The following is a 25,042-nucleotide window of genomic DNA, read 5'->3' as shown; positions in this document are numbered from 1 at the left end:
AGATAACAGTTGCCTTTACTATATAATAAAGCAGGCTGGTTCAAGGCCCAACCCTGCTACTTACTGTGTAACTTCGGGAAAATTACTTAAGCTAAGTCTCCAGCTCCTATTTACAACATGGAGGAAAGAAAATCAATCTTTTTAGGGTTGTTATAAAGATTAGGGATAATTCGTGTGAAGTATTTCAACACAGGGACTGGCATATAGTAGATGCTCAATAAAATCTTGGCCACAAGGCCAAAGGACGGGCTCTCGAACGCCACCAATGTTTAGGGAACTGGTAAAAAGAAGAGACGCCACTGATGGGTGAATGGGTGACAGGACGGTGGAACTGGGAAGAGAATGCCAAGGAGGTGGACGTCACAGAAGCCAAAAAACAAAAGGTCTTGAGGAAAAGGGAATGGTCAGGATGTTTTCAGAGAAAACAAGGAAGATAGGAAGGACTAGGGAAAGTATAGGATCCAGCAGCTAGGAATTCACTAAGGACTCAGCAAGACTAGTTTTAATGGACTGATGAAGCCAGAAGTCTGGCTTAAGGTGAATCATGAGAGGCAGGGATAGAGACTGGAGGTGCAGATTGGCAGCAGAAGTGGACTTCTGAGTTGATGAAATCTTGTTTGTTTGAAGTAAGATAGGTTTTGAGCCTATTTGGGAGGGGAAAGGTCCTGGATGAAAGAAGCTGAGGATCTGGGAGGAACATAAAGATGACAAGGATATTTAAAAGCCCGGGTGGAGGGAAAGGCCTGAGGTAGGGAGAAGGACATCCAGTTTCAGAGAGGGAGGATCTGATGTTAGGATGCGGCGACTCAAGGGCCTTTTGGGCCACGTGGTCTCTCTTACAGCTACTCAACTCCACTGCTGTCTGTACGTGCAAGTAACCATTTGTTGTTGTTTAGACGCTAACTTGTGTCTGACTCTTTTGCAACCCCATGGACTGTGGCCTGCCAGGCTCCTCTGTCCATGGGATTCTCCAGGCAAGAATACTGGAGTGGCCTGTCACTTCCTTCTCCAGGGGATCTTCCTGACCCAGGGTTTAGGCAGACTCTTTACCACTGAGCCATCTGGGAAGCACCAAAAGTAACAGACAGTACATAAATGGACAAGCAAGGCTGTGCTCCAAATAAACTTTATTTATGGACAATGAAATCTGAATTTCATCATTTTCATATATCATGAAATAATTTTCTTTAGATTAAAAATAATTTTTAAATGTGAAAACCATTCTACACCAACAGGCATCTGTTTGCCAAACCCTGAAAACCTGTGGGGGTGGGGAGGGAGGGGCCCAGAGTCCTCCCATCTCCCCTGGGCTCCAGGTCCTTCTCTCAAAAGCCCAATCCCTAGTAGGATTTTGCACAGGATTTTAAGTTCCCCAGACAAGGGTTCTCCTGCTCATTCACCCCTTTCCCTTCCCTAGGCCACACCGGAGGTGATCCATAAATACCCGCTGAATTGAACTACTGACCAGGCATTCTCATGTCTCGGGGCCTAGTTTTGAAGCCAGTCACCACCAGATTCATTCTAAACCAGTGCGCACACGTGCCATTTCCCTGCTCAAATGATACAGCCCCAATTCCCTAGCCTCGTATTCAGACTCCTCCAAGGTGCTCTTCAGGCTAGCAGCAGAGAACTGTCAAGGCCCACAAGGGACAGTGCCTCCTCCCTAACTGCTACACTGAAGTCTCATTTCCCTGCCTCTGGACTCTCTGTTCTCTCTACTGGAAACGTCCAGCTCCTTTCTTCTCTGCTTTTCCCAATCTCTTCCACTCAAGCTTCACCACCTCCAAGGCCCTCTCCACTACCATTCCATACCTACGTGACAGTGCCCGTCTCTGAATTCCAATAATATTTAACTATACCACTCACTTGACACTTAGCTTACGCAGCTAATTATCCTCTCATGCACATGTCCTGATTTCTCAAGACGGAAAACCTCTTTGGTACTTCGAGATAGAGATTTCAAAACGATCACTGACCAGGGAGGAGAATCATGACTGAGAACGCTCTAATTAAGGAGTCTGCAAGTCTCAGTCACAGAGCTTATGACAGTGGTGAATGACAAGAGCAGAATTTCGTTTTTAAGATGCTACAGCAGTTGATATCTTCCTAAGTAACAAGTGAAGTTAACTACCCATTCCTGTCTCTCTGCCCTGCCAACCGCTGCTCTCATCTAGGTTTCCTTACTTGGCCAATGCAAGCTTCCATTAAGTGTTCCTTCCTCAGGAACCTGTTCCCTGACCCATTCCTACCCCCTCCCCGAATGAGAGGAGGTATCCTTATTACAGGGGCTTCCTAGTTGGCTCAGCGGTAAAGAATCTGCCTGCCAAGCAGGAGACACAAGTTCGATCCTTGGGTTGGGAAGATCCCTCAGAGAAGGAAATGGCAACGCACTCCAGTATTCTTGCCTGGGAAATCCCATGAACAGAGGAGGCTGGTGGGTGACAGTCCATGGGGTCACAAGAGTTGACCTCGACTCAGCGACTAAACAACAACTGTTATTACAGGTTTTCATGGCATCCTGGGCTTCCCTGGTGGCTCAGACGGTAAAGAATCCGCCTGCAGTGCGGGAGACCTGGGTTCAGTCCCTGGGGTGGGAAGATCCCCTGGAAGAGGGCAGGGCATGGCCGCCCACTCCAGCATTCTTTTTTTTTTTTTTTTCCAGCATTCTTGCCTGGAGAATCTCCATGGACAGAGGAGCCTGGTGGGCTACCGTCCATGGAGGTGCAAACAGTCAGACACGACTGCGCGACTAGGCATAGCACATGGCGTCCTGTATGTCTTTAAAGCACAGAATACCAGTAAGATTGAATAATGACATAATTAAATAATTTACATAATTATCTATGTAGATGCTAGGCACAGCAGTAGCTGGAGAACAGAAAGCACCAAGTAGGTACCTGTAAAGTTAAACAATGAACCGCTACTCTGCAGTGCGACTGCAGCAGGCTCCATGAGAGCAAGGACCACATCCAGCTCGACCAGTTCTCTGCCACAGCCTCAGGCACCGGCCTCTGGAGACGTGGCTTAGACTTGCTGAGTGAAGGGACAGATGACTAAACAAACAAAACTAAACCAACAGGACTCACTGTTGAGGAAAGTAGGGGTAAGGGCTCTAAGTGACAAAGGGACAGAGTTTCAAGGAGGAGGGTCAACCAGGTCAAATATGGCAGAGGTGACTGAGGAAGCGTTTCTTAAGACTCAGCTCACAAGGTCAGAACGAGGCCAGCAAGACTAGTGTCACTGGGAGGGTGAGAGCAGACGCCAGGACTTACCAGGCTGAGAAGCTGGGGAAAAGGGAGGACATGGAGATCCTGAACAAAACTCCTCTTACACAAAACAGCGGAGGGGAGAGACAGGGGAGAGGACACAGCCTGAGCAAGGTGTGTGGATTTAGCAGGGGGACACATGGCTGTCAAAGCAAGTGCTCCCCAATGCTACACTGAATAAATGCGTGATCTCACCCTGTCTGGAAGAAGGCAGTAAACGCAAGTGCCAATACTGTCTTTCAGAATCGTTTTTAAACAGCATCAAATATCACAAAAAGGGAAAACAAACCACCTCAAACTGGATCAGAGCAGGAAGTTGCAAAAAATCTCCTTACTCAGCAGAGGTATTGCAACATTTGGTACATTTAAATACAATTAAAGTTTATCACGCATGTACGCATTCAAAAAAAGTTCTGTTCCAGGGATTATATTGTCCCAGGAGATAGGAATACAGAAAAAAAATGGCTCCTGCTCTCTAGAAGCTCAAAGACGAGAAGAGATCCAAACAGACAAGAATAATACGGTATGAGGAAATGTACAGATGTTAGAATATAGGGAAATATAGAGAAAAAGACTAAGAAAAACTCAGGAGGCAGGAGGAGAAGGGGACAACAGAGGATGAGGTGGCTGGCTGGCATCACCAACTAGATGGGCGTGAATTTGAACAAGCTCCGGGAGTTGGTGACAGACGGAGAAGCCTGGCATGCTGCAGTCCATGGGGTCGCCAAGTCAGACACGACTGAGCGACTGAACTGACTGAAGAAAAACTCAAGCTTGGGAGTGACTAAGAACAACTTCTCAAAGGAGGTGATGCCCAACCTGAATTTAAAGAACTTGAAGGACACATAATTAATTGGCCTGTCGAAATTAACCAGAGTAGGGGACTTCCCTGGTGGTGAAGTGGATAAGAATCTGCCTGCCAATGCAGGGGACACAGGTTCGATTGCTGCTGGTCTGGGAAGATTCCACATCTGGCAGAGCAACTAAGCCCAAGCACCTAGAGCCCGTGCTTCACAAGAGGAGCCACTGCAGTGAGAAGCCTGGGCACCACAACTAAAGAGTAGCCCCCACTCTCTGCAACTAGAGAAAAGCCCGCGTACAGCGAAGACGACCCAGTGCAGCCGAAAATAAATAAATAATTTTTAAAATTAAAAAAGAATTTGTAAAGAAATTAACTAGAGTACCTATAATATGAACACATCACCAAAGATTCCATTGGAAAACACGTTTCTCCAAAAGAGCTTAAGTACTACATCACTAAGACAGCTGCTGATTAGGGAGCTCAGATACAGCACAGGTTGGGATCACTGAGGCTGGGGTCTAATGTTTCATAAAGGGCAGGAGGCATAAAAGTTTTCAGATGTTGATTTATAAAGTGTTCTGAGTAGTTCTAGAATACAGAAATATTTAACAAAGATGACTGCCCTTGTAAGTTAATAGAAGCAGAGAAGGAAAGGTGAAAAGAGATAAGCAAAAATAAGAAAATTAAACACTGGAATTCTAGGAGACAACAGCTTCAAAAAAAAATTCAGAAGTGGGACTTCCCTAGTGTCCAGTGGTTAAGATGCCACTTCAGGGGGCACAGGTTCAATCCCTCATCAGGGAACTAAGCTCCCCATGTGGTGCATGGGAGGGGAAAAAAAAAAAATCAAGAAGAGAAAAAAAGCTGAGTTTCTGCTGGAGGAAAAGGAACTGAGGCCAGCAGAATTAGATCCCACACACACTAACAGCACCATTGTCAGTAAGGAAAGGGAGTCTCTGGTTCTGAACACCAAGCATCTGAACATACTTATAAACCAATGCTCAGCCTGGCTCTGCCCTTTCCTTCCCATCCCTCTCCCCAGCACCAACTCTCTCCCGACACTGTCAGTGATCTCCTCTCTCCCACTCCACCATATGCAACCAAAGAGCTCAGAGGAGAAATGGAAGAGCTCTGCACTGCCTACCACAGGGCTGAATTCACACACTGTCTCCAGGCCTCAACCCTGTACTTTTATGGAACTTGTGCCACCCTGCTGCCCTTCACGTCTCAGCCCTTCTCACAGCTAATGGGCTTCAGTGTACGGATTCTTGCCTCAGATTATTACGAAAATACAAAACTATCAGAATCCTGAACACAGTGCCTGGTACATAGCAGGCACTCAAAAGATGCCAGCCACCTCACCCTCTTGCCATGGCCAGCAAAACAGGAGTCCTCATTCTTTAGCTGTAAGAGCCCTCAGCTTATGAAATAAGTAAGTCATGAGGATGTAGTGCACAGCATGGTAACTACAGTTAATAGATATGTATTGTTTATCTGAAAGTTGCTGACAGGGTAGATTTTAAAAGGTCTCATCATGAGGAAAAAAATGGTTAACTAGACTTATTATGGTGATTATTTTGTAATATATGCAAATATGGAATCCTTATGTTGCATGTCAATTTTATCTCAATTGTAAAAAGTTAAAAACAATATTTAAAAAGAGTCCCAGCTTTGCCTGGTACCCCAACTGCCCACCATGGAAGGAAGTTTTGGGGGCCTGCTCTCAGGAAGCCCAAGAAGTCCAAGGGAGGAGGGTGAGTGTCTGGAAGGTTACCTGTGGCAAGGGCTGCACCCAGAGCCCCTGCAGAGGGACTACGAACATGTTCTCCTTGTAAAACATGGTTCTAAATGGTGGGTCACATTCCACAACCGTATTAATAAGACAGTTCAGCAAGTCAAGGGTGACTGGGCTCCAGGGTACCCAAACACACAATCTATAACCCTGTTTCAGGAGAAAACGCTTCCCAAAGAGTTCCAAACAAAGACAGTTTAACCTTTTCTTTAACAGGAGGATACGTCCTTCCATACCTCCTTCAAGACCATGTGGGTGACTTCCCCAGTGGTACAGTGAACAAGATTCCACTTGCAGATGCAGGGGACACAGGTTCAATCCCTGGTCCAGGAAGATCCCACTTGCCACTGAGCAACTGAGCCCATGTGCCAAAACCATGAAGGCCACACGGTAGAGCCTGGGAACCACAACTGCTCAAGCCTGCACGCCCTGGAGCCCAGGCGCCACAAGAAGAGAAGGCACCGCAAGGACGAGCCGTGCACTGCAACAAAGAGGAGCCCTCTCAACTCCGAAACCAGAGAAAGCCTGAGCGCAGCAACAAAGAGATGTGCTGCCAGAAGTAAATTTAGAAAAAAGAAAGAAGAAAGAACCACGTGGGCCTTCAAGGAAGAGAGGACACTCACCAAACAGGCACCGGGCGCGATCCTGAACGTTTTATGCATCCCCTGTTGTGCATATATAAATGAATAAATCATATTTCACCTTCACGAAAAGTGACGGGATATTTTTATTTCAATTTTAAAAAAGAAGAAATGGAGCAGCTCACCCAAGGCCACTCAGTATATACCAGAACAAAGATGGAACCTAGGTCTAACTTATCCCTGTGCACATCACAGAGGAAACAATTTTAAGAATAAGCTAGATTTAAATAAGAGAAAAACATGAACATTCAGATTCTTTCTCCAATGTCCTACATCGAAATATTAGCAATACTCAACAGGTACAGCCTACATACAATGTAAATCTGAGAACTGTTATTCCTGCAGCATTATGCTGGAAAACCAGTTGGAATGTAAAGTCACCCTGGTCTCTCTTCCAAGCCAGTGGGCCTCAGTGATGGAAATGCTGATGGCTGAAAAGAAGTATGCGACATGCATGCCGGCATGTGGGAGACAGCGCTCAACTGGCTTCATCTGCTGGCAAGGGAAAATGCTTCCAACCCTGGTTTCCTACCGAACCCTGCGCCTTCGGCCTCAGCGGTCCGGACTCCCCAGAGTCCCTCAGGGCAGGGATTATTTCTTCGTCCTTCCTGATATTTGACAAACGCTGATGATACTCAATAAGTAAAAGCTTGTGGAAAGAATGAACAGATCTTCAACACTAGCATTTCAAGCAGAAACTCTCTGTCCTAGTTCTGCAGGGCAATTCTGTGAGAGTTTACAAGGGAACCTGTAAAGGAAGTAATCATGGTGTGCAAAGACTAAAAGTGGGCGGATCCCCTCTGCAGAGTCAGCAACAACCTGGTTTGTCTGAGAGGATCCTCACACTGCCTTAGGCATTGATAATGAGCAATAAGATTGGAACTGGGTCCCCAAGGTAAAAGGCACGTTGCAAAAAGGCTTTGAAACACTAGAGTCAAATATTCCCCCTTATCTTAAAATTTGCCACACTGAAAAAAAAAAAAAAAGATCCCTTGGAATGTCACTGACCAACATAGCAAGCAACCAAATTCATTAAGCATCCCTGTAGCTGTGCTTCTTGGCAGAAAAATATATTTTCTCCCAATCAATGCTCTGGGACACTTTGGTGCATCATAAAGAGCTATTTGGTATGTGACTCCTGGGTTTCTTCACCCTTCTTGGCCAACCATGCAGCAGAGAAGTGCAAGGTCAGTTCGGGGGTGCGGGGAGACACATTCACTGATGTGGTTCAGAGGAAGTAACCCGACAGTCCTGAAATGGTCTTGGGAAGGGCATAGATGTAAAAAAGTTTAGGAAACCAGTGACTGCATGAACTGATGAAAGGAAACATAGCTGCTTAGAAACCTGGAGTACAAAGGTATTAAAGGAGCAATTCTTAAGAATGCTGACCCTGAGAATGACAGGTTCTCATTCTGACAGGTCAGAGTGACAACGTCTTGATTTACGAGCTTCTAAATCATTGACTCGATGAACTTAAGTCTTAGCAAACTCTGGGAGACAGGGAAGGACAGGGAAGTCTGGTGCACTGCCATCCATGGGGTTGCAAAGAGTTGGACACAACTTAGCAACTAAACAACAATACCAAGTCAACAGGCAGACAGCAGTCAAGGAGCAAGTACAAGAATAAGACAGGTGCACTTTGGATGGGAATGACCAGTGGCCCTGTGGGAAAAGGTAGGATCTGTAGCAAGGTTCTGGCTGGTTTATTTTTGCACAAAACAAGCACAAGGGAGAAAAAAATGAATAGGTAAGCCAACCACACACTATAGCAAACAATGGAACAATCTAAGGTAAACAGGAAAATCAAGCCAGAATCTGACTCAGAAAATAAGCTGCTTAGGAAGCCAAGACGACTAGCTATCAAATGATTTGATTTCTTAAGAGTAACACCTGGGCATAGAGATACAGAAAAAGACCACAGTTTTTTGTCGTTTTTTTTTTTTTTTTTTAAAGGTGGAGGTGGGGGGAATGTAAAGAAATCATGAAGAGTGTTATCAGACAGTCATAAACACTGGCCTCTTCATACCAATTAAATGGATTTAAATGCCAAGAAATAAAATAACATCGCCGTTACAACAAAAGCTACAGTTATGATGGTGCTCCAGGAAGGCGAGTCTACTGAATGTCTGGTCATTTAGCACAATTTTCAAAGACTGAAAGCCACTGCGGCTTCTCCCTCAACCTCCAGCTAACCCCACACCTAATGATTTCAATGAGTTTCTAGAACCTTCCATGTAGGTCTCATGGATAGAATGGGAAAACATGGTGGGAGGAAAAGAAAGCACAATGGGCTAAATCCATGGTGCACTGAACAAGGTACTTGTCTTATTCAACATGATTATCAAGGATCAAAAGACATTAATGGTAAACCAGGCTTGCAAGTAGGACGGAGTGGAAAAGTGACACCTCATATCACTGGTTGCATAATCCTCCCTTCCCCACCATCTCCTCCTTTGCTGCCTAGATCAGCATTTCCCAAAACGTGTTCCACAGAACACTGACCATGGAAATAAGACCTGAAAAAATGGTTTCCCAAGTTCAAAATATTTGGAGAATTCTGCATTTCCTTCCTTCTTGGTTATTATCAAAAGCTCTTGAGAAACCCTATATTAATAAAAAACATCTCTGTCTTGATTTAACTTAAATGTTTCCCAAACATCTGCTCTTGAAAACTCTCACACAGTCATCATTAACTGAGGCTGGCCCAAACCTCTCATACAGTCATCATTAACTGAGGACGGCCCAAACCTCTCACACGGTCATCATTGACTGAGGACGGCCCAAACCCCTCACACGGTCATCAGTAACTGAGGACGGCCCAAACCCCTCACACGGTCGTCATGAACTGAGGACGGCCCAAACCCCTCACACGGTCATCATTAACTGAGGATGGCCCAAACCCCTCACACGGTCGTCATGAACTGAGGACGGCCCAAACCCCTCACACAGTCATCATTAACTGAGGACGGCCCAAACCCCTCACACGGTCATCAGTAACTGAGGACGGCCCAAACCCCTCACACGGTCATCAGTAACTGAGGACGGCCCAAACCTCTCACACGGTCATCATTGACTGAGGACGGCCCAAACCCCTCACACGGTCATCAGTAATTGAGGACGGCCCAAACCTCTCACATGGTCATCATTGACTGAGGACGGCCCAAGGTTTAGGCCCTAAGCCATGTTCAGATTCCCTCTGCTGAAAGAATGATCCAATCCCCTTATTACTACTGCCTCATCACTTTTCTTCCTCCAACGACCCTATTTAAAAAAAAGAGAGAGAGAGAGAAACCTTGATGCTTCCTGCCTCCTGTTTCCTCACCACCCACTCATTTCTCCATCATCTGAAATCTGGCCTCAGCCTCCAGGGAACGTCTTCCCACCAGGTGATCAATTGCACAAGCAGCAGAGCTAATGGCCCATCTTCAGCCCCTTGATCCCTCTTCAGGGTCACAAAAGAATATTCATATTTCTTAAATCCCTCTTCCCTCAGCTTCCACAACATCGTGTTCCACCCATCTCTGGGACTATGTGATCTCTGGTTCCTCTTTCTCTTTCCAACCCTAAAATTCTCAGAACAAGTCTTATTTCTTCTCCCTTAGGTTATTTGCCCACAGTTTGAACTACTGCACTTTCATGGATCCACAATTCTCATCCCAAACCCCTTCCTTGACTTCAGATCCACATTTCCAAACAGCTTCTCAACTTGTTCACTTTATTTTTCTCCAAGGACTACACATTCAGTATACTCCAACCAGTTCACCAGTTTCCCCACCAAATATTCTCCTCTTCCTCTCGATTCCTGTTAATGGAATCACCATTCTTGGAGGGCAAGGGGGACAGGAGAGTCAGCTGCTTTCTCCTCAGCCTGCATAGAGCACTCTGAAGAGGCCTCAAAGTACCTATCACAGTGGACGTGAACTACTTAACTCACTACTGAGATCTGAAGCTCCATGAGTCATCTGTGTGGCCACTGTGCTGAGAGACAGAAGACACTCAACATGCTTAGAAAAACAGATAAACCCTTTGAATCAAACTCAATTTACCACTCGTTCTCCAAACTTCAATAACAAACCACATTCTCTTATACTTCAACAAAAGCTCTGGATTCTTTCCAAGTTAACCTTCATCAGACTCAAACGAAATCCCAAACCTAAACTGAAACCATCTTCTAACCAGGCAATCAAGCTGCCACGGCTACCAGAGCAACATTTCTAAAATGCTACTCTAACCACATCACTCCTTGGCTCAGACACCTTCAGAGTACTTCCAGAACGCAGTCCAGACCCGCGGCATGCTATCACTGCGTTCCACGTCTGGATGCCTGCTATATTTTCAAAATTCTCTTCTACAGCTCCGTGTTCTAGTCTAGGGGTAGTCTAGGAAACCCAATGGCTGTTTTCTCCTGTAAGTAAAATTTTACTGGAATACAGCTAATTGACATTTAGGGCCAGACAATTAATTATTTGTTGGTAGGGGGCTCTCCTGTGTACTAGAATGTTTAACAGGATCTTTGGACTCTACCCAATAGGTTCCAGTAACATTTCCCCAAGGTGGCAACCAAAAATGTCCTCAGACATTGCTAAATGTCTCCTGGGGGACAAAACTATCCCCAGCTAAGAAACAACAGTCTAGAGATTTTCAAGTGTCAGCTAACAGTAAGAGGTCATTGCTGATAAAATATAGACATATAGTAATTGTAGCACAGTGTCCAGATGAAGAGATAAGAGTTGCATGGTATTCGGTGCCAGCTGACTCACACTTCTGAGACTGTGTTCAATTACAAATTTTAAGGACTCTGGAAAATTGGAACTCACACAATCAAAAGTGACCAGGATGCTGAGAAACTAGGGGAAGATGTCGTAAGAGGGACATGAAAGTCAGCGGAGAAGGTGTAGAGAAACCCATGATCTTTAACTACCTTGATGGGTTGCCCTCTGTGGGAGGAAGGTTTAGCTCACTGCTCAGAAAGGAAGATCTAGAACCAGCGGGCAGCAGCTGCAGGAAGGCAGATTCTTGGCTTCATATAAGCCAAAGCTTTCTAACAATCAGAGCTGGCCAGCAAACTCTGTATTAAGCTCAACTGTGGAACAGTGTGCTCTCATCATCCTGGAGGTATTCAAGCAGAGACCAGAGGAACTGTTGCAGAGAGACTTCTGCATGAGGTGGGAGGTACGACACGATGGTCTCACTAGGTCTCCCTTCCAGCTCTGAGATTCTAAGCCTAGCAAAGGAAAACCATATGCCACGAATCAAATTCTCCAGTTTCAAGACCTGAATTACAGTAAAAGAGAAAAACATTTTGCGAAATGATTTACCCAATGGCTGTTTAGCAACATCTGACAGTTAGTCCCTGGCATTGTAACTACCAGGCATCTACGAGCTGACCTGCAATTAGTTCCTGGAAAATGTATATCACTACCTTTAAACCACATCTTTTACTCTGCTAATTATCACCACTTTGTATCAAGCTTCACAGTTTTCAAAGCATTGTAATAATGAGTTACCTTATGCGTACTAGCTAAATATGAGCATGAAAACTTTTAGATATACTGCCTCTTGCTCGAGTTTCTTACAAAAGAAAGCTAGCCTTTATTGCCCACTACATGTTCACTAATAAAGCATACTCCAGCAAACACTCATTTCTCCAGAACAAAGCATTTTTATACAAAGCAGTTATTTCCGTATCAGAGACATGGATTTACCTCCGTGAAATGTCTATTTTATTTATGATCTGAGGAGCAAATTTGGAAAAGTAGCAATTTAGCTTTCCCCGATTTCAACATAGCCATACACAATGAAAGTTTCAGAAAAGAGTCACAACAAAACATGAAGCATATACTGTTAAGGAAAGCCACTGTAGGTCCTAATTCCAGGGGCTCTGATACTCCCTGGCTGAAACTGCCATCTACTGTGGTTTAAGGACCCTCCCCAAAGCCAAACCGGGCTCTCACCCACTGCTTTACTTACTTCTTTACGTTTTGTTTCTGGACATTCCGACTGCAGAGTGAGGGTTGCACCTTCAATATTTCTTGGCATGGGCGTGGAACCAGGGTTTATTGTTAAATGGATCTGATCTGGTGAGATAATGTGTTGCACGTAACCCTGGGACATTGCTTCATGATCTATTAGATGAAAGCCCTCTTCACCCCCTACTAGAAAAGGCAAGTGTTCTCCGCACTGTCCATCGTCATCTTCATCCTCCAAAGTGCCAGGGTCCTGCTCGATAAGAACAGTCGTCCTATCGTAAACAGTTCCAGATGAGGAAGGCACCAGTCCGTTCTTATCCACAAACCTGAGCATCTTGTCATCGGGGGTCAGCTCATCTTCCTCTACCTCAAAGTAGCTGATGCTGTCGTCTGGACTGTGGTCCCCCATGGTTCAGTTGTGCTCAGCCCAATTGTGAGAAATGGAAAGGCAGTGACCTGTCTGCAAGAGAACAAAGCCAGAGTCAAAGTCATAAACCACAGGACCCTGGGACCTCACCTCCACAGCAGTCACAAGACTTTTTCCTCTCCATATAAGAGCAGGCCAGAATAATGAAAAACATCTTCTTTGGGAATTTCTTCTTTAAGTTGAAAACTATCAAGTCATTTTGAAGGAAAAACAATGCCTTTTTTAAAAAATGGAAGTAATGGGAATTCCCAGTGGTTAGGACTCCAGAGCACCCAGATTCAATCTGTGGTCTGAGAACTAAGATCCTACAAGCCACTTAGTGCGACCAAAGACATTTTTTTGATAAATAAATAAAATAAAAATTTTAATGGAAGTAATAAGTAGCAGCTCATAAGACCTTCCAAATGTGCCTTACTGCCAAACACTGTGAAGGTGAGTCAAAATACTTAAGGGGAAACAGGAACAAACTGTTTCAGGGCTGGATTGTTATAAATCTTAAAGAAAGGAAACTCCAAATGAAACAGTGAGGCAGTAAGTCTATGGTGGAAGAAGCAGGGCTTTGAAGGTAGGGTCACCTAGCCACAAATCCTGGCTTTCCTACTTACTGCCTGGGTAACTTTCTGTGCCTTACTTTTCACTTATGTAGGGTGGGACTGGTAATTCCTGTTCTCACAAAACTGTTATGTGGAGTAAAAGACATAATATATGTTAAAACACAGTGTCTGACCACAGCAGAGGAATCAAGGGTGAATCTGTTCTCTCCATCCCAAAACAGATGTTTCAGTTTCTGAGTAGTGGCTGCTAAGTCACTTCAGTCGTGTCCGACTCTGTGCAACCCCCTAGACGGCAGCCCACCAGGCTCCCCCGTCCCTGGGATTCTCCAGGCAAGAACGCTGGAGTGGGTTGCCATTTCCTTCTCCAATGTACTAAAGTGAAAAGTCAAAGTGAAGTCACTCAGTCGTGTCCGACCCTCAGCGACCCCATGGACTGCAGCCTATCAGGCTTCTCCATCCATGGGATTTTCCAGGCAAGAGTACTGGAGTGGGGTGCCATTGCCTTCTCCGTTCTGGGTAGTGGAGCTGACCCCTAATCAGGTATATCTAATGAAGATCACTTTATCTATTAATCTCCTAAAACAATCTGGTGTCCACTAGAAGCTAAGTTTTATAGGGTGCTTTCTGAAATGAGGAAATGATGAGTCTTATTTTAGTCTCTAGGCATGAGGAGTTCAGGAGATGTCAGTTAAATGAATGAAAGACTTGCAGATATACCCTCTTGGAAGGATATATACTCTCTTGGGGAAAATATCAAACTTGAAGTTTTCCTGTTCTGGAACAGTGATTCTTCTTTTACCTGCAAACACACCGGTTCCACAAACGCGGGTTTGGCAGACAGAATAGAGAATTTACAAATAATTAGTACATCACTTTTAATTTTCAGTCTGGCTTTGCACTTTATCTTTCTCTTCTGTTTCGGATCAGAAAGTGAACCTTTACTCGGGAGGGCGGCTAGACACAGTGGTAGTTACCAGAGAGTGGCCAGGGGATCTGATCCGGGAGGAACCGGCCCGACCCCTCGCTCTGGCTTACGCAACCCGTAGATGCACATTTCGCTGCATCTGAGAGGAGAGATAAGAGCACCGGGGGCCCCACTGGGCTGCCCCAGCACCACAGGCAGCAACGCGGAGACCAACTGTCCGGAACAAACCAGACCAGGAGCTTTGAGGGTGGCAAACGAGAAGTACAAACGGAGCACCCTTAAGAGGAGACTGGGAAAAGGAACCTGTCTGGGATAGTCCCCCGTCAAGGGCTACACGAAAAAACCCGAAGTCAGGCTGGGGGGGCTCCAGGCCGGGAGAAGAGGGGCAGGGTCCGGATCTCCATGGAAACAGGGGAGGGGGACTGGATACTCATCCCCATGGAAACGGAGGAGGGGTGGGGTCCCTATGGTAACCGGTCTGGGGTTCCTACTGGAAAATGCTTCAGGAGAAAGCCTAAGTCCCGTGCCTCCCGGGAAGTCCCCAGCCCAGGCCGCGTCTAGTTTCGCCTTTTACCTCCGCGGCTCCCGGCAACGGCGGCGGCGGCAGCAGCAGCTTCTCCCCTCCCCAGCGGCACCATGATTGCCCCCACCTTCCCTGAACGTCACTTCCGCTTCCGCTTTCCGGAGGAAAGTGAAGATACGGGCTCCACCTTCCATTGAAGCTTCTGGTTGGTTTAGTCAGTGCGGAGGCTGAGCTCGAGCCTCTAATTGGCGAGCGCGAAAGGGGCGAGGCGGGGCGGGCACCGCGGAGACTTCGCTGCGCCGCGAATTCCGCCCGCGCGGTGAAGAACCTGCCTCGTATTCTGCTTGCGGGGGTTCAGAGTTCCGCTCTAGAGGCACCAGACGCGAGGAAGATGGATCAGACCCGCTAATCACTAACCCAAAGTCGCCTCAGCGGGGCTTGCGCTGCCGTCCCCTTGGCAGCCGCAAGCACGACGGGAAGGACCACAGTTAGCCGCTGAATTCCGGCCAGGACCGCAGCGGGGAAACCTGGAAAGCTGTGGCATTCCCGCCTTTCTCCTGTAGCTCCAGCTTCCCCTCCTCACCCAACAGTTAGTAGGCCAGGAGGGCTCCAGAAAGGAATCCTGGACCCAAACGGCAGAAATGGAGAGTATTCCAACCCTGGCCAGAGGGCGCCGCCACCTCTTGCCCCTGTCACGGGCTGTCTTAAGACGCCCAACTCCCTCCTCACTCGCCTGCCCAGGCCGTGTCTCCCATTTTTCCCCTCCAGAGGACTGCCGGCTTCCTCCGGACACGCACCCGGGCCAGGTAACGCCACCTACCGGCCATTCCCTTTCTTTAACCGTTCATATTGTCGTACAGCCTGCCCGTATCTAAACCACTACACTGCCAAGGAGTGGTGGTGTTCCAAGAAACTATTTTGAACGTGCTTTCATTCTGCTCCAGACTTATAAATGCCTGTTAGATCTAGCTGTCAGAACTTATCAGCCACAACCGTCTTCCCTATAAGCTACTTCTTTTAGAATATTCAGAGTGGGACAACCCTCAGAAATTAGATCAGGGGTCAATGGGTTGGGCCAGGCCTGTACTAGCTCTTCCTTGAAAAATGTAAATAGTAGTTGTTATCACCAGACTGCCAGGCAAATATCTGTCTGGCCCCTGACCAGCTGCCCCCAGTGCTTAAGCCACAGATGTCCAGCTGCTGAGACCTGCCATCTCTAAAAAGATAAAAACAAGCAACCACTGTTAAAAATACATTTATCATTAAAATATATTACACAAGAGGGAATGCATTATATACAGTTGGGAGGATTTGTTGGCCTGGTAAACTCCACTTGTTTCACCAGAACACCAGTTTGTTCAGCATTTTTATTTTCAAGCCACTGTATTGCCCTTGGAGGCTAAGTGGCCAGTTTCAGACTTGTTGAGCCATATTTATGAGTGGGAAGCGGGGCAGGGTTTGCATATGGGTACACACATGTCCTTGGACGGAGCGCTGAAAGCACCTGGAGAAGCTGTGTGGCCTGTTTATCCAGCAGCTTCCATTTACATTCTTTGTATTTGCATCCTCATTCATCCCTTAGGACTCCAAAGTTTGTTCAAATATTTGTGGGGAGCTTGGCCCAAGCTACAGGGAAGGCACTGTATGTCTTGGAAGCAGGTTGAGCACAAGGAGTATGGCTGTTTAAACGTTAAAAAAAAAAAAAAATCTGTTAAAAAACTAAAGTTGAACGCTGCATGTCAGTTTTACAATGGTGGATTTCCCCTCAGTGTCTTCACAACTCGCAGCAGCACCGAGTGTGATGGTCATGGTGGAGAGGGCGGTCTGGGCTCAAGAAACAGGCAGCTGCCACTCAGACTTCCCTGTGGGCTCATATCCTCTTAGGGCAGCTCTGGAGCTGCAACAGGGGGACTGGTAACTGGCTGTCTCAGGCAGAATAGGAGAGGAGAGAGAGAGGCTCGGGGTGAGTGAGGAACTGGTGAACAAATTCTTGAGCCTTCTTCTTTTCTGCCATTTCAAGCTTTTGGTGACCAGCTGGGTTTCGAAGCAGAAGGCTACCAAATATGCTGGCTGCATGAAAAAAAACAGAAAACACAGAATTCAGCAGAAGTACTACTTATTCTCGTGTTCTAAAGAGTGGGGAGGGGTGCCCCCATGGCAATAGTTTCTGCTTTAAAATAACTATCTGAGGGTAAACTTTGCCCAGAGCTTGAGGTTTTAGTTCCACTGCAGTGGACTTGGGACCTTCCTCAACCACACTTCTTGTAATGAATCAGTTTGCAGAGTGCTTTCCACACATCCTTGGCTTACCTAGAATATTATCATCCAAGTGGTTTTTTGCTGAATTTTTCAGCAGTTCTTGCAAAAACGCCATCAAATAGGTGAAGACATTTCTGTGGCACGCAGGAAGGGTAGTAATGACCTGAGAGAGGGAGAATTGATATTTGTCTTTTTGTTCATTCAATCATTTCTCCAGTGCCTGTTATATTCCAGGAACTGAGTATACACGATCCAGGTACGTGAGAAAGACTATGTGTAGAAAACCCTGATCACTCGTCACAGGTGCCAAAAGAGAAGCATAGATCAAGTGCTACGTGAACTTAGAGGTCAAATTTCTAACTGCATGTTCTCAAAAGTCAAAAACGTCTCAGTTGGGTCTTGAATATACGTGAAGATGCAGAGGTAAAGGACTAGAGCATTTAGGGCAAAAGAAAGTGTAGAAAAAGGCAAGATAAGGAAAACAGTGAGACAAGAAGAGAAAGCCCATTGTGAGAAGTCAGTTTTGGTAAGAGCACTACTGTTTGAAGCCTACCATTCCCTAAGCCTGGAAGGGTTGATCAGGCTAGAATTCAAAAAGTACTCTGGCTGTCTACATTTCAGAATTGGTAGTGAAGCTTGCACAAAATATATTTCAAAAGAGATTCTGATTCAGAGGAGGTGGGGTAAGGCTTGGGAACCTGTATTGTTAGCATATTTTTTAGATTATTCTGCTCCGGCAGGTTACTTATGTGTACGACTAGGTGAGATCATAAAAAGTCCCAAATACCGGTTTAAGAAAATCCTTATTTGGTAATGGAGACCCTTTCTGACTAACGGGGACCTGATGAGAACTTTTGAACACCAAATCGAATGGCAGTTCGCAAAACCAATTGCAGAAGCAGAGCATGAATGCAGGGTCCTGAACCAAGGAAAGTGGAACTAGAATGGAAGAAAGAGTGACAGAGTAAGGGGATGGTACATGTGGGAGGTGAGAAGAGGAGGAAGGAGAAATGACTCTGTTTTCTGGGCTGAGTCAGTGGAATTATGGTAATGCCATTAAGAGGAAAAGGGACATGAGAGAAAGAATGGGTTTGGGAAGGAAAGACTTGGAGTTGAGTTTCTAAGACACTGCATTTGGGGGATGGCAGCCACTTTGTTCCTGTAGGCCCCATGAGAGCCATGGTCACAACATGAACACAGCAATGCTCCACGCCTGCGCTCACCTGTTTACTTGCTATGAGGTTGCCGGAACACTCCAAGCAGTTGCGGTAGGCGCTGTAACAGATGACAGGCTCTGGCAGGCTCTCCAAGAAGAGCAGCAGGGCTTCGGCCACAGAATGGTTGCTAGCAGCTTTGGGCCCATCGTTAAGGAACAGATGACGCTGCTGCCATGGTCACTGTTAGGAAACGGCCCGGGAGCCAGCACATGCCAGAGTGTGGCGTGCCCAGCCAGGCGCTCTGCTCAGCGCTCAGATGCCGGACTGACATCGTGGAGGGGCCAAGCTGTGAGCTTGGCTGGGCTCTCCTAAATTCCTGATATGTTGGTTGCTTAAGGTTGTAAAGTCTTCTCTATGCAAACTTTAAATAAGTAAAACATGACAGCTGAGTTCACAATGTCTGATTTTGAGCCTTAAAATATCACCCCTTCCTTTTGCTCACTTCTCTTACTCATATGCACACACACATAATACACATGGGCACACGAACATCTGAAAGGATACAGAGGTTATCAATCGTCCCAGTATCTAAACAGTCCCTGATATGATCAAATTCCGACCTCAGGCCTGGCTGCTGAAACAGATCTTCCTGAAAAAAGGAAGAGAATCACAAAATAATTCTATTCTCAGAAAGGCAGCAATGATTTCCTGACCTAGAAACATAATCACCAGCAGGGTACAGAAAGGGAGAGTGTGTTGAGGCTTTTGAATCACCCCAGCAGACAATGTGATGTAGGCTGATGTGGCTGATTCATCTCTCAGGCCTTCCCAGTCATGCTCCCACAACAGGTCTTGAGCACAATAATATATCTATTGTGAGAGAATTCCCTGGAGTCCAGTGATTAGAATGCTGTGATTCCATTGCAGGGGATGCAAATTTGATCCCTGGAGATCTGAGACTGAAGGGAAAACTTTAAAGTAGCTATGGTCCCTGCAGTGTTAAGAGGGATTAACCAGAAAAAAAAAAAAAAAAACATATATATCATTTATAAGATGGAGAAAGTTAAAAAGGTATCTCAGTGCTTTGAAAAAATGAATGAGATTATGGCAATAAAGGTATTTCCATGAGTCCTAGGATCCCCTATATTCATTTGTTTTACAAAATGACTCAATGCCCAATAACTGAACAGTAACAATATTATATGTATTGCTCAAAAGTTACACCTGAAAGGAGCTCTATAGAGAAGGTAGACTAGCACAGTCCTTAAGAAGGTGACTTCTAGAGATTCCCTGGATTCAAATCCCGATCCTGCCCATCTGTCAGCTCTGAGACCCTGGCCAAATTATTTCACATTTCTGAGCATCTGTTTCCTCATTTGAGAACTACTGTGAGAACTAAATGAGGTTGTGCTGCAAAACACTTAGAACAGAGTTTGGGACACTGTAATGCTCAATAAATCTGAGGGGCAAAGCAGAGAGCACTATGCTAAGAATGTACACTGCTCTGAAGTGGTAGAGGTGCAGCAGATCAGAGTTTCTATGGGTCTCCCTGGGCCCCAGACAAACCAGTCAGTGAAACTGACCAATCTGATGGCAGGAAGCTTGCCCAACCCACTTTGGAAATCAGGCTTCCAGACTCACGGCCTGAGGGTTCCACGGGTCCCCCTGCCCTTCTGGCTAGTCAACAAGTGAGCCCCTCCCATTCCTAGAAGCTGGCGAGAGTTCCCGCAAAGGAGAGCTGGCTGACATTCTGAGAAGGTTTCAGATGCCTTTCTATCTGGAGGACCCCAGAGGTCTGGGGAGGGAGTATGCTCTGCCGGGAAGGCCCTCCCAGGCTGCTTCCCCTAGGAAGAATCGGGTGCTGTGTGTCATAGCGGGGCCCCATGGGAGTGTGGCACGTGAACATGTCAACTTTCACTCCACGGTGGAAGAGCAGCATTCCACAGGTTCTTCAGGGGAAAAGTGTTTTCTGCCCAAAGTTCTCAGGGCTGATGCTCTTTCTCAAGGCAACATGGCCTCGGTCAGGTGTGACTACATCAGCACCACCTACCTGCTGGATGGCATTTCGGTACAGGTAATCAACCAGTATCCAGAGCTCCTTGGGAATGTCCATGGGTTTCTCCAATTGGCTCCCATTATCTTCAGTCTGGAGTCGCATCAGAGTCTGAAAAGAAAGAAAAAGCATGATCAGAAGGTCCACCAATTGAGCTTCCACCAGGCTGGCTTCAGGAGAATGCAGGATATAGGGACAGCAAACCCATGGAAGAAGGGGAGTGTTTTGATGTCCCTAAGCAAACACTCATCAGGCAAAAATGAAATCTGGTGGCATGACCAAGGTATGAAAAGTGACTCCTAAGAATTAGGAGTGGCTTATGGCAAGTAGTGTCAATGAATCAGGTAAAGTATGTGGCATCTTAGAAACAAACATCCTGTCTGTAGTACTTTCACTGTCAGAACCAGAGAAATGGTGTGGTCTGGTGAAAAAAGAGCACAGACTTGGGAATCCCAAAACCCAAAGGCAAGGTTGAGGTCCAGGGTTAACTTACTACACAGACCCGTGACAAAAATCAGTACCCTTCTTGGAGGCCTCTGTTTTCAGGAGTCCCTAAATTAAAAAATGAAATGGAGGAAAAAGAAAAGCAGATCTATTGCCAAAAATCTGTTCCAAACTGGCTCCCTGTATTAGAATTATCTCCACAGGAGCTGTTTATTTATTAATTTTATTGGACTACAGTTGATTAAGATGAGCACCAGAGAATGGATGGTTTTGAACTGTGATACTGGAGAACACTCTTGAGAGTCCCTTGGACAGCAAGGAGATCCAACCAGTCCATCCTAAAGGAAATCAACCCTGAATATTCACTGGAAGGACTCATGCTAAAGCTGAAGTTCCAATACTTTGGCCACCTGATGCAAAGAAATGACTCATTAGAAAAGACCCTGATGCTGGGAAAGATTGAAGGCAGGACAAAGGTACAACACCTCTGTTGAATTGCATCACCAACTTGAAGGGCATGAGTTTGACCAAGCTCCGGGAGTTGGTGATGGACAGGGAAGCCTGGCATGCTGCAGTCCATAGGATTGTAAAGAGTCAGACACGACTGAGTGACTGAACTGAAATGATAGTTGATTTATAATTTTGTGTTTGTTTCAGGTATACAGCAAAATGATTCAGTTATACATATACATACATTTATTCTACAGGTTATCACAGAATATTGAGCAGACTTCCCTGTGCTATATAGTAGGTCCTTGTTGGTTATCTATCTTATATATAGAAGTATGTATATGTTAATCCCAAGCTCTTGATTTCTCTCTCCCCACATTTCCCCTTTGGTAACCATAAGTTTGTGTTTAATATCTGTAAGTCTGCATATGAATCTTTTTAGATCTCAGAAAATTATTTTAGGATAATATACCAAGTGATGATTAAAACAGGGAATTCCCTGGTGGTCCAGTGGCTGGGACTCCAAGCTCTCTCTGGCGAGGGTCCAGGTTCAGTCCCTGGTTGGGGAACTAGGGTCCCACAGGCTACGCAGCGCAGCCAACAAAATAAGCAAAACAACAACAAAAAAGTGATGAATAAAACAGGAAAAGAAATAACTATCATGGGGCAGGGACATGCATTATCTTGGTATCTGTGTCTGAATTTCTTTAATATTATTATGAAGGATCAAAAAACACAGCAAAACATTTCACAGTTTTTCCATCAAGAGGTAGAGTCTTGCCCCGTCCCTAGAATCTGGACTGACCTCACAACTTGTTCTGATCAATAAAATGTGGCAGAGTGGTACCATGTGAGTTTAGAGCCTCGGCCACTAGGGCCTTACAGTTTCTGCGCTCAAACTCTTGCCACTGCCGAGGGAAGCTCAGGCCAACCTACTGAATGACAAGAGCCCATAGCGAGGGAGAGGCCCAGCGAGCAACCAACACCAAGGAAATAAGGGAGGGGCTTCCCCGGTGGCTCACTGGTAAAGAATCCACCTGCTGATGCAGGAGACACAGCTTCCAGCCCTGGTCCATGAGGATCCACATGCCAGGGAGCAACAGAGCCCACACGCCACAACTAATGAGCCTGCAAACGGCAACCATTGAGCATACGTTGCCGCGGCTACTGAAGCCCGCACGCCCTAGAGCCCAAGCACCGCGACTAGAGAGTAGGCCCCGCTCACAACCAGAGGAAAGCCCATGCAGCAACCAAGACCCAGAACAGCCAAAAATAAAGAAAAATTATTTTAAAAAGAAAGAAAGAGAGGGAGGCCTCCTTGAACCCTCTGGCCAGCACAGCTGCCATTGACAACATAAATGAGCCTGGGCGAGACCAGCAAAAGAGCCACAATGGAAACTCACATGAGAAGCAATAACTTGCTGTTGTTTCAAACCACAAAAAAATGTCAGGATGTCTGATAAACAGCAGTACATATCTGACAGCATAGGCAAACACTATGGAGGCTAGAGAATCCTCAGGTCCCTGGGAAGGTAGGCATGAGAACCTCCCACTTGATTGGCTTGGCTGCTACATCCTTCTAGATGTTTTCTTGTGGCAAGTAACTCACCAGCTCTCTAATGGTTTCTAGTGGTAAGTCCAAAATTGGCTCCTTCATGTAGCACAACGTGTGAATGGGCGATCCGAAGCAGCTTGGCATGTAGTTCCCAGACACAGACAAGAAGTAATCCTTTCCCCTGTGCAAGTGCAAAACCAGAATGTCCTCTATTTTGTCTTCACCCGAGTTGAGCTTTGTAGCTGTGGTCTTATTTACAAATAGCTCTAATTCAATCTCAACAGCAGAATCTGAAAAAAAAAAAATGTAAAAAGAAATGCTGGTTGGCGGGAGGCCAAGAGGAAACGGGGAGAGAAGACAGGCTGGCAGAGGGTCGGGCATACAGAGTTAGGGGAAGGAAATAAGAGGTATCAGCCAACCAGCAAGAATTTACATGCTCAGCACTCAAGAGACTCCTCCGGAGGAGGGCTTGGCGACCCACTCCGGTATCTTGCCTGGAGAAACTCATGGACAGAAAAGCCTGGCATGCTATAGTCCATAGCATCAGGAAGAGTTGGACCCGACTGAAGAGGCTCAGCACGCACACACGCACATACTCAAGAGACACATGAACAAGGAGTTTATGGTCCAAAGGGGAACTGAATGCAGTAAACAGAAACACGAATAGGTAACTGCTATTAAATTCACGTTCTAGGTAGCACTGCTCAAGCTAGGTTCTACTTCCCTGGTGGCTCAGGCGATAACGTGTCTGCCTACAATGTGAGAGACCGGGGTTTGATCCCTGGGTTGGGAGGATCCTCTGGAGAAGGAAATGGCAACCCACTCCTGTATTCTTGCCTGGAAAATCCCATGGACGGAGGAGCCTCGTAGGCTACAGTCCATAGAGTCGCAAAGAGTCGGACACTACTGAGCAACTTCACTTCACTTCACTTCACACTCAAGCTACAAACAATAAGAAGGTGTGGATCTAGTAGAAAATATAACATGTTATTAGACTGTGAACTGTCTGCTTGCTTTTGTTCAGTCACTAAATCATGTCTGACTCTCGGCGACCTCGTGGACTGCAGCATGCCAGGCTCCTCTGTCCTCCTCTATCTCCCAGAGTTTGCTCAAATTCAGGTCCATTGAGTTGGTGATGCTATCTAACCATCTCATCCTCTGCCATCCCCTTCTTTTGCTTTCAATCTTTCCCATCATCAGGGTCTTTTCCAAGGAATCAGCTCTTCACATCAGGTGGCCAAAGTACTGGAGCTTCAGCTTAAGCATCAGTCCTTCTGATGAATATTTAAGAGTGGCTTTCTTTTAGGATTGACTGTTTTGATCTCCTTATTGTCCAAAGGACTCTCAAGAGTCTTCTCCAGCATCACAATTTGAAAGCATCAATTCTTCAGCGCTCAGCCTTCTTTACTGTCCAGCTCTCACATCTGTATATGACATGTGAACTGACGACAAAACAGGCTAACCCCTTTGCCTCACAGCATAACACAGTGCCAAGGAGAAGCTGGGAGAGAGATACGGGTGGTCGGGCCGGACATAATTTCTGGATGACCACCCTATTATCTTCGCCACAAGAGCAGATAATTAGGAGTTGACTATAGTGAGACAGAAAGTGAAAGGGTTCTTGTTACAGCCACACCTGCTTCACAGAACTCTTGTGTTTTCTCTGTGTGAAATTATAGAACATCCACATGACTGAGAATACTTTTGACGTCAAACTCACGCCCTTTACTATTTTACATCTACGGACGTATCTCCATTTTGAGAGTCCCTTGGACAGCAAGGAGATCCAACCAGTCCATCCTAAAGGAAATCAGTCCTGAATATTCATTGGAAAGACTGATGCTGAAACTCCAATACTCTGGCCACCTGATGTGAAGAACTGACTCATTGGAAAAGACCCTGATGCTGGGAAACATTGAAGGCAGGAGGAGAAGGGGACAACAGAGGATGAGATGGTTGGATGGCATCATGGACTCAATGGACATGAGTCTGAATAAACTCCAGGAGTTGGTGATGGACAGGTAGGCCTGGCACGCCGCACTCCATGGGATCACAAAGAGTTGGACATGACTAAGCAACTGAACTGAACTGAACATCCACAGGGCTTTGAAAAAGTGTCAAGCAAACAACAAAACATTCAGAAACAAAAAGTTTATTCTAGGAGAATGGGCAAAAGACAGGGTAGGGTGTTCCCCAAATCAGCCACCAGGAAGCCAGGGACAGAG

At 46.0% G+C, this 25,042-nt stretch overlaps 2 protein-coding genes across 3 annotated transcripts in view; both read right to left on the bottom strand.

The window, feature by feature from the left end:
• MTF1 (metal regulatory transcription factor 1) overlaps positions 1–15,047 on the bottom strand; it is a 41,263-nt gene extending 26,216 nt beyond the window's left edge. For both annotated transcript variants that reach the window (XM_040231637.1, XM_040231638.1), the window contains exons 1-2: positions 14,951–15,047; positions 12,472–12,930 (exon numbers count right to left, since the gene is read on the bottom strand). In XM_040231637.1, coding sequence (XP_040087571.1) covers positions 12,472–12,879 — 408 coding nt within the window. In that variant the 5' untranslated portion in view covers positions 12,880–12,930; positions 14,951–15,047. The remainder of the gene's footprint in view (positions 1–12,471; positions 12,931–14,950) is intronic.
• A 1,091-nt stretch (positions 15,048–16,138) lies between these two features.
• INPP5B (inositol polyphosphate-5-phosphatase B) overlaps positions 16,139–25,042 on the bottom strand; it is a 52,496-nt gene continuing 43,592 nt past the window's right edge. The window contains 6 exon segments of the mRNA XM_040231603.1: positions 16,139–16,969; positions 17,210–17,321; positions 18,382–18,509; positions 18,880–18,964; positions 20,366–20,479; positions 22,872–23,107. Coding sequence (XP_040087537.1) covers positions 16,827–16,969; positions 17,210–17,321; positions 18,382–18,509; positions 18,880–18,964; positions 20,366–20,479; positions 22,872–23,107 — 818 coding nt within the window. The 3' untranslated portion in view covers positions 16,139–16,826.

Source organism: Oryx dammah, unplaced genomic scaffold, assembly GCF_014754425.2.
Source record: "Oryx dammah isolate SB20612 unplaced genomic scaffold, SCBI_Odam_1.1 HiC_scaffold_28, whole genome shotgun sequence".
Taxonomy (NCBI): Eukaryota; Metazoa; Chordata; class Mammalia; order Artiodactyla; family Bovidae; genus Oryx; species Oryx dammah.
Note: the sequence above shows the minus strand (reverse complement) of the source record. Positions and strands in the feature narration are given on the sequence as shown.